The following is a 10,243-nucleotide window of genomic DNA, read 5'->3' on the forward strand; positions in this document are numbered from 1 at the left end:
AAGCCCACCCATTGGGGTAAATCTGACATGGGTGAACCTTCGGCTTGGCAAGGAGTTTGGGAATGAAAGGGTGCAGTGGAACCTTAACCCGAATTTCAACGCTGCCTTGTACACATACAGTCTGATGGTACTTAGGTACAAATCCTCTCATTGGACTTGGCCTTGCAAACCTCTATACAGTCAGGCCAGGGATAACTTGACCAAATCTCATCAACATCCTCTTCATCGAACACGCTATTATGCTTGAATGCATCAAAGTGCACGGTGCTCGGATACTCATTGGCCCACTCATCTAGCATATTCTTTAGGCTATTGGAACAATGATTAAGAGGGTAGGGAGAAACGAAAGTTATACCTTTAAGTGACCGAATCATGGCTCGCTTGTGCATAGCTTTCTTAGCTGAGATGGAGGGCTTGCTGTAAGTACTTTGAGATCCTAAAACACTTGGGAAGTTGAGAGCTTCTAAGCGTGAGAAAATTTGGGAGGAGTTGAGAAATGAAGGTGTGAATGAAAATGAGCACTTCTCATTTTTTTTATAGGGAAAGAGGTAACTGCTACAGCAGGTCACCACTCTTCCTGGTTCGCGCTAGCAGGTATCACTTGAAAAAAGACCGAAAAATGGCAGGAAAATGGTCAAGAACTAAGAGTAAAGGACATAATAAACGAATAAATTGAGGTAGAACGTCGCTTATCATATCAGTCCCCCAAGAAAAGCTCGATGAAGGCTAAGCATAAGTCATTAGTCTTAATTTGGTGATTAATTATGCTAATCATAATGATTAGTAAGAACCTTGAAGATTAAAGCAAGGTTAATCTCTTAATCCAACATCAATGGCAATTTATAGCCACGACTTAATTACGGGAACGTTCTGAGAAGCAAGTTTCATGAATAACATAACATTCACGAGAATAAGAGCAGAATGTTCACTAGAATAAGAGTAGAACGTCCACCAAAAAAAGAGTAGAATGTTCACTATAACAAGCCTGGAACGTTCACGGGGACGAACACAAAAAAGTTCGAAGAGCGTTCACCTCTCGGCCGACCAGGACCACTATGGAGGTCGCTCCATGGCTGACTAAGAGCAGAAGGGGCCGAGTCCTCCATATGGAGGCCTCTGGCCGACCAGAACCTCCATGGAGGTTAGTCAAGGGCTTCCCGGAGGATTTCCGGTGACCCTCCTAGGAAATTTTTGAAAGTTTTTTGAAAATTTGGCGCCCAAAGAGAACAAGTTTAATGAAGACTAGAACATCCATGAGAACAAGTTCACGAAGGTTTAAACGTTCACGAGAACAAGTTTCGTGAAGACTAGAACGTCCATGGAAGCAAGTTTCGTGAAGAGCAAAATGCTCACTAGAACAAGAGCCAAACGTTCACTAGAACAAGTGCAGAATGTCCACTAGGACAAGTGCAAAATGTTTACTAGGACAAGTACAGAATGTTCACGAGAACAAGAACCAAAAAATTTCGTGAGGCTCCACGACCCGGCCGACCAGGACCACCATGGAGGTAACTTCATGGCCGACCAAGAGCAGGGGGGCCGAGTCCTCCACATGGGGGGCTTAGGGCCGAGTAGAACCTCCTGCAAAAAAAATCAGGACGTTCACCTACCGGCTTACCAGGAGGTTCACTCCCGGCCGATCAGGAGGGGCCAAATCCTCCACATGGAGCTCTGGCCGACCAGAGCCTCCACAGAGGTTGGTCCAGATCCTCTTGGAGGATTTCCAGTGACCATCCTGGGAAATTTTTGAAATTTTTTGAAAAAAATTGAAATTTTTTGAAATTTTCAGGATTTTAAACTTAGCCCCGTTTATGGCCGATTAGTGAGGATTAGCCTCAATTAGGGTCGATTAATATATATTACACATAATTAACCTAAATCAAGGATAATTAGTGGCTCGTGTGATATAATTAGCTCCGTTTAGGGCCTTTTAACTTATTCACACACATGATTAGCGTGGATTGGAGATAATTAGTGGCTTGCTCATACTAATTAGCCCTGATTAAGATAAATTAGTCCCGATTAGGGCATATTAGCCTCGATTAAGGTCAATTAGCGTATTATAGCTTAAAATTAGGCTATTTTAGGCTTAATTAACAGCTTGTACATGAAAAATAGCCCCGTTTAGGGCCGATTAGCCCCGTTTAGGGCCGATTAGCCCCGATTAGGGCCCGTTAGCAGCTTTCACCCTATAATTAACCTTGCAAAGGTTAAAGGATGACAAACGCTCGCTTTTTAGTTCCGATTAGGACTGTTTAGTGTCAAACATTATTTAATTAGCCTGTGCAAGGGCCCAAATTGTGTATACTCACACTAAAATTATAAGTCCTTATAAACGTGTAAATCACTCCATATTTTACGATAAAACGACGATACCCATGAAGGGTCGATACCAATAAAGGACTGACACCCGTAAAGGGCCGAAAGTACCCCGAGTCGCGAATAGGCCATTATAACTTCCACGAAAACTCAAGTAGTATTCTCGGAAGTTGGGGGCAAATGATATGGATAGAAAATACATCCTAAAGACACATTAAATATCGCATTAATTATGCTTGGAAATCTTGTCCAAGACCCAATATAAACCCGGTTGATTAAGGCCAATTTATAGACTAATGCCGGCCCAAATTGTCAAGGCCCACGAGTCAAGGTCGTCAAGGTCCACGAACACAAGTTGTTCACAGACTAGGCTCAATACGGCTAAAAGAACAGAGACATGACGTCCAATATGGACACTAGCTCCCACAAGGAAGAATATAGAATCTATTGCCTTATGGGAGTCCTAATTACCATCTAAGTTGGAGACTTGTCCACCAAGTCTCCCAACACAAGTCTAAACCTAGACTCATCTCTATATAAAGGGCTTTAACCCTCAACCTATAACTACGTTTTTGGCTTGATTCTCTATAATAGAGAGATATATAGGCATCTTGCGAGGACAGCCAGCCCTCACCGTGAGAATAATCATTAAAGCTCGAAGCTTATAAACCCTAACATTAAATACTAACGAACCGTAGTTTTTATTCCAAAACAAAGTTGTAGAATTTTTAGGAGAATATTACTAACGAAAATATATTTAGAAGAATATAAGCTTTGGAGAATAGCAATATGGTAAGTTGGTTTAAAGAGAAAGTAGAAGTTTTAGGATAATATAGGGATGGTAAGTTGATTTCAAAAATTTTACTAGAACATTTTGTAGAAACTTTAGGAGAATATTACGAATGATGATAATATATTTAGAAGAATATAAGGTAACTGTAATTTTTGATATTTACTAACTCAAACAATTGAGAAAATTAGAAAAATAGAATGAGACGATTTCAGAGTCGCCGCCTAAACGCCCCCGTCCTCTACATTATATAAGTATATTGATGTGTGTATAAACATTTAATAATATATTTATACAAATTTTATTTAGTTATACAAATAATTTATATATATATAAAAAGATCATACGAGTTTAATCGTAAAAAATTGATCTAAAATCATTTTTAAGACGGTGGGGCTATCAAAAAAACTTAAAAAATATATGATATCCGTACTAAATATCTGCATTCGGATCCGAGAAAAGACAAATACTATTCGTATCTGAAATAAAGCAAATATTATCTTATCTGAAATCCGACCATTGCGGATACGACATATCCTTATCCGAATTATTCGTTTGACTGCCCCAATTTGAGATTTTCCTTCCTGTTGTTTCTTTTTTGTTTTGTAATAATTATATTATTAATTAGTTGCAATAAAAACGATGAAATTTGACATGCTAAAAATGCCATACTCAACGTTGCTTCCAAAACTGATTTCAAAGTATAATGTTTCCGATTAATATTCCAACTTTTTGAGGTCATCTAGGAGATATACATTCATTTATAATTAGACAATTTCATGCAAAGTGAACCTTCTCTTCCTAACCGATATTTATCTTCTTTTTTCATATAATTTCTTTTTATATCAGAGTTTATAAAAATTATGTATCATTTGCTTGAAGCTTCTTTCAAATTGGAATATTTTGAATCAATTTATGAACTTTATGAAGTCATTTTAAATATATACATTCAACTATATTTAGACAATTTCATACAAAGTACATCATTTATTCCTAATTGGTATTTATCTTCTTGTTTTCCATTTATTTTTTAAAGAAATAAAGAAAGAAAGAAGTGAAACGGATGTCATGCATGATGATACAAGGCTCCAAAAAAGCAACAGAAGTTGATGAATAAAACTCAAACTCTTCAAGCTTCTGGCATAGTCTATACAGTACTTATCCATGCAGCTTAAGGGGGTTCCGGGGGACACCAACTATATTTTGTAAATATAACCTTATACTTTTAAATATAGAAAACTTCACATATTTTTGAAAAATTATATGGTGAAAAAAAGGAAAAAAAATATTTTAGGGACACGTGTCCCCTTACTAGATCATCCCCCGACTCTCATGCTTTAATGTATTATTTCATTTTTAAAATAATCTCATAATTTATAATTTAAAAGTGCGATTTTATGAATATCTCATTGTACAAATTTGATGATTAAATTTTGTAAAATCTATCCAATCCAAATCCAATAAAATTTGATAATCTTAATTTTGAACATTTCGTTATCATAAATATAATCCAAAATAAGATATTATCTATTATAGAAACGCATTGAATATGATGTGTTATCCTATTTATTATCTCATTTAAGTGGATTCTATATAATCTCTAAACAATCTAATTATATAATGTAAAATCATATTAAAGATAGATTGGGATAAATGAGATACTTAAAAACAAAATTTATACTAAATATAGAGGGATGAAACGTTCGACATTGTGGCTGTAGCAAAAGCAGATATTGTCTTGATTCATAAGAAATAATGGGTTGCTTCACTTTTTAAATAAAACTGTTGTTGCACTTGCACCCACTGTTTCGCCTTCAACAACTGCCAAAATTTCACACCCTATATATTTCATAGACACATTGTTTAGGCACCTACATAAATTCATATACACTGCTCTCTCTGCATTAAAGCCATACACTCTTTGCACTAGATCCATACATTCTTGCACTTTTTTCCATCCCAATTTAATTTAAGAGCCTAAAGTTCAATAACTATTCAGTCTTTTTAAGGTACACTTATATTAATACTCACTTTGAATTTTTTATAAAGTTGTAATCTTTGCATAATTAATACTCACTTTGATTTAGAGTTGTAGATGTTTTTCCTCATTAAATTGTGATTTTATGAGATTTTAAGGTGTTGCGTGTGAAAAGTTTTTGAATTTTTCGCAGGGTTGGTTGATAAAATGGGTAATTGTTGCAAATCATATGCTGATCAATTTGATAGTGAGGGAGATTCAAGGGAGAGGTTGGCGACTTATATTGATGGAAATTCGAGGGAGAGATCGTCTAGCATGGCCTCGTTGGAACTTGGTGCCGAAAGGCGAAGTGTCAGAAGAAAAGATCAAATTGGTAGTAACAAGGGGAAGCAAGTGTTACTTGATAATCAATCAAGCAGCTCCATGTCAATGCACAGTGTTCGTGTACAATATCCCAGCTCAGGAGGGATTCCAAGAGCTAAACAAGGGGAGCAAGTTGCTGCTGAATGGCCTTCATGGTTAACTCAAGTAGTCGGGGAAGCTATCAAGGGATGGATACCAAGAAGGATGGATTCTTTTCGGAATCTGGTTAAAGTATGCTCTATTTTCTTCTTTTTCTATCTTGCATTCTATTCTGATTTAAGGTTTATTTTTTTGTCCCGAATAATTTCTTCTTATTGTCTCATCATAAATAATAATGCATTATTTTCATTGTGGATGATATAATATATGTGTATATTTATATAGAAATAAAATGCATTTGGACTGTTTATCTTGTGTTTTTCCTACGCAGATTGGCCAAGGTACATACAGTAATGTGTATCGAGCCCATGATTTGGAAAATGGGAAATTTGTTGCTTTGAAGAAGGTCAAATTCAACAATTCAGACCCCCAAAGCATCCGCTTTATGGCCAGAGAAATTCACATCCTATGCCGGCTTTTCCACCCAAATATAATCAAATTGGAAGGTGTAGTTACATCAAGAAGGTCACACACTTTGTACCTTGTGTTCGAGTACATGGAACACGATCTCGCAGGGCTTGCTTTTCGCTCTGGTATAAAGTTCACTGAATCTCAGGTACTCATCTGTAAACTGCAAACTAAGATGATGGAGTTGTAGTTTTGTGGAGGTGAATTTAAGATGATGGATCATTAAGATGCAATTGTAGGATTTTTCATATTTACATTTCGAATGAAACTCAAACTTTCGCAGATTAAATGCATCATGTGGCAACTCTTACGTGGGATAGACTATTGTCATCGGCATGGCATTCTGCACCGCGATATCAAAGGTTCAAACCTTTTAATTGACCACAACGGCGTCCTAAAAATAGCAGACTTCGGTTTGGCTAATATATATAATCAGTACCAAGTTGAACCTATGACAAATCGCGTTGTTACACTTTGGTATCGACCTCCTGAGCTGTTACTAGGTGCAAGGTTCTATGGTCCTGCTATAGATTTATGGAGTATTGGTTGCGTACTTGGTGAGTTATATAAAGGGAAGCCAATTATGACTGGAAGAACAGAAGTAAGTTGTTCATGAATATGTTGTACAGACTGATTTATATGTAATATTTACTATAATAATAGATACGATAATGATGGAAAAAAATCTCTTGTAGTTTATTTCTGATTTAGCTAAGTTTATTTAATTCAATATAAACTATATTTTTCTGTGCATACTTTTCCATCATAGTATTATTGGATTAAATTTTCTAGTACAAGTAAAATGATGAAGTTTTGTTTGTGTTGGCCTTTCAGGTGCAGCAGTTGGATAAAATTTTTAAGCTTTGTGGCTCACCCTCGAACGAATACTGGAGAATGTCGGATCTGCCACGTACAGACATTTTCAAGCCTCGACGACATTATAGAAGATGTATTGCAGATAGATTTAAAGATGTATCTGCACCAGCATTATCTCTTATTGAGACGCTGTTTTCCATAGATCCTGCTGATCGGCTGTCAGCAGCTCATGCTTTAAATAGTGAGGTATTTCTTAGTTTTGCAAAGCTAGTTTCCTTCTAACAAAATTCATCTTGAAAATTGGATCTTCTTGTTCATAGTTTTTATTGTAGTGATTCCTTGCATACTTCAGATGGTCTCAGTTATCTTTTAATTAGTCTCTGTATGTGCCAGTACTAACACATGATTTAGCTATTCATATAATCACATCATAGTTTTGTTTTCCTGCAATGCTCTAAACTTGATTTGAATTTGTAGAATTAGTTTGATCAAAATGATCAGGTTTTCGAATAAATTAACCTTTGCATGACACATTATTTATTGTACAAAAACCTAACTCATATGGAAACATTCATTTTAGCTCTCCATTCTTTCTTCTCCTTTTTTTTGCTAAATCAACCCTCCATTGTTTTACCTGATATATTTTAGGGCTTGCTCCCGAGTTTTTTAATGGGAAGGAGGGAAGTGTTTAGGAGGTAAGGTACTTTCATCCCATTTTTGGAGTGAAAGTTTTGGAATGAAAGATTGTGAAATTTACATTCATTAACACTTGTTTTCGCTCCTTTTAAAAACTCGGGAGCGTGATTATGAAGGGAAGTGAAACTAATTTACTTACCCTTCACTTGCTTTCCTTCCTTTTTAAAACTCGGGAGCGAGGGATTAGTCTTGATGAGCGTCCTATTAATGTAAGTCTTGGTTTAAATGTGGCAGTTCTTTTCGTCAAACCCGCTTGCTTGTGAACCCGCGGAATTGCCAAAATATCCTCCTAGCAAAGAGCTGGATGCTAGAGTTCGAAAGGAGGAAGCCATAAGGTACATGATGTGAAACACCGTTTAAAATTATTCCATATTTCATTAGCCATGGGGTCATTATAAAGACATGCTTCTTTCTAGTTACATGTTCCTTGTATCCGTTTAAATTGTTCATTGTGTCCATCTCATACACACATCATGACACAAGCAGCAGTATATCATCTTGCTTTGGTAGAGGATATTTTTATAAAGTTCTAATAAAAAATGCTTGCTCTTGAAACGTGTAGACAGGCGTAAGGGAGAAGCAAATTTGAAAGATATGATGTTGAAGGGGAAGGAACATCAAAATCTCGAGCCATTCCAGCACCTGATTCCAATCCAGAATCGATCCTCTCCATAGAGGCAAGTCCCTGTTAATAATAATTGTTCGGCACCTGGTTTCTATATTGATAAATCTCTATAAATGACTTTTTTTTCCATATTCATTGAGATAACTCTTCACCATAAGACATCACATTCGGGACTTTTAGTTCAACGAGCTTCTAGGGCTGAAGTTGGTAAATATATAGGCGATGCTCCCATGAGTCTAACCACATCTGGCTCATCAAGGCTGTCAAGCATTGCAATTCCCAAAAGAAGCTTTACAAGAGGAATACACAAGCCAGGATCCTACGATGATAAGGCTTACGACTTCACAAGAAAACATGACTACAACATCAGAGATCGGTTTCATGTAAGCTTTTTACTGTTATCATTAATTTATTCATTTTACACCAAGTTTGTTAGGATAATCATTTCTTTTCACTTAACATAATTGTGTTCTTATCCAGTTTGGTTCGGGTTTAAAGGGCCGCAATAATCGCTACTCAGGACCTCTTCTACCTCCAGCAAGCAACACAAACCAGATGCCAAGAGATCATGAAAACCGCCATTTCCAAGAAATATCTAGGCATGCCCATGGTGACAGAGGGAAACAGAAAAGAATAGAGTATGAGCCCATTCCATTACCAACAAATGCTTTATACATTGGTTCATCCAGTACTAGACCAAAACAATGAAAGATCACAACATTAGTTGTAAAAAGTTAGACATATAAGTTGTTCTTCTGTACATGGTTTGTTATTAGTACATTATAAGAATATGAATCTCCATTGTTAGTTGAGCATATAAATTTATTTATATGTAATCAGAAACCAGAGTTCTGTATACAGAAAGCAACTAGTTAATCCATGTAGAAATATATAGAAGGATGGCTCTTTGTTTGTCCAATCTATTGCTCCTTCGACAATGAGCAACTACAATAGTATTCATGTTTTTTTGCTAAACTGCAGCTGTAATTTACTTAACCCAATTGTGACCCATATTTTAAAAATCTAAGAAGAATAGAGATAACATATTAATGCAAGATTTATATATAAAAACACAGACCCTATTGACGAACCTATTTTCAGTGAAATGGATAAAGCTCGAAAAAAGAACACGTAATAATAAATAAATAAAACTATATCTACTGACACTGATTGTTCTCAAAACTCTAAAATAATGCTTATTATTATTATTATTTACCCAACCATATGTACTTATTATTATTTAACCAACTAGTCAACCATCATGCTTGAGCTCAAAGCATAATTCATTTATTCATATATTGAATTACAAATTAACAGACAAGCGTATAATACTTGCAGCATATTTTAAGTACCTAATAATGTGATAATATAAAATTTTCAAAAATATTAACTTAAATGTGATAAAGATAAGCTTGATAAGATCGATAAATGAGATAATGCAGTGATTAAAGGTTTATCCAAACAGTAAAGCTAGAGGTATCAAATTAAGTAACAAAATTCGGTACCAAATGATGTGACGATGATGGCTTGATAAATAGAAATAATTTTATTGGTGGTATTTATGTGAATACAGGAAATCCACTATTATTAATTGTTTTCTAGCCAACTACAACTGTAAATGAATAGAGCCATCCGCGAACAATATTCGGAATAAGTTTGTTTAAGTGAATTCAGCTCAAGTCACTTCCTTAAATGAGCCGGTCTTGAACATTAAAATGAGCTCGGATAAGTTAACAAGATGAACCGAGTTTTTGTTGGGCATATGTTGTGTACTTGATGATTGCATAAACAAAACATCTAAGTAGATTTTACTTAGTAAAATAATGTAGCACTCGACGGATAAGAATTATAGTCCCGACGGATAACTCATTATAGTCCCGACGGATGATTAACTTATTATCCATAGAGTGAGTAGCTTATGTAATAATAAGTTTGTAGCACAGTTATGTATGCACCTTTGTATAGAATCTGTAGTAGCATATAAGTCATGTTGACTTTAACTAGATATGCAGAATAGGTTGATTAATTGTACATAAATGATGTCTTGTAATTCTGCATAAGTGAAATAGAGTCAAGTGCCAAAATAGCT

At 35.6% G+C, this 10,243-nt stretch overlaps 1 protein-coding gene across 3 annotated transcripts; it reads left to right on the forward strand.

Annotated features, from left to right (window-relative positions):
* Nucleotides 1-4,801: 4,801 nt before the first annotated feature.
* Nucleotides 4,802-9,042, forward strand: LOC141695268 (putative serine/threonine-protein kinase At1g09600). Of its 3 annotated transcripts, none has more exons than XM_074499526.1 (8): nt 4,802-5,118; nt 5,281-5,681; nt 5,881-6,165; nt 6,301-6,618; nt 6,852-7,079; nt 7,764-7,864; nt 8,096-8,537; nt 8,635-9,042. In XM_074499526.1, the coding sequence occupies exons 2-7, from the start codon at nt 5,295-5,297 to the stop codon at nt 8,202-8,204; spliced, it is 1,428 nt and encodes a 475-aa protein (XP_074355627.1). In that variant the 5' UTR covers nt 4,802-5,118; nt 5,281-5,294; the 3' UTR covers nt 8,205-8,537; nt 8,635-9,042. The 3 variants fall into 3 exon arrangements, with proteins under 3 accessions (XP_074355627.1, XP_074355628.1, XP_074355629.1); XM_074499527.1 differs by having other exon boundaries at nt 4,804-5,118; nt 8,092-8,537; XM_074499528.1 differs by lacking the exons at nt 8,096-8,537; nt 8,635-9,042 and adding an exon at nt 7,482-7,533 and having other exon boundaries at nt 4,804-5,118; nt 7,764-7,861.
* The last annotated feature ends 1,201 nt before the right edge of the window (nt 9,043-10,243 follow it).

The sequence above is a fragment of the Apium graveolens genome, chromosome 11, assembly GCF_009905375.1.
Source record: "Apium graveolens cultivar Ventura chromosome 11, ASM990537v1, whole genome shotgun sequence".
NCBI lineage: Eukaryota > Viridiplantae > Streptophyta > Magnoliopsida > Apiales > Apiaceae > Apium > Apium graveolens.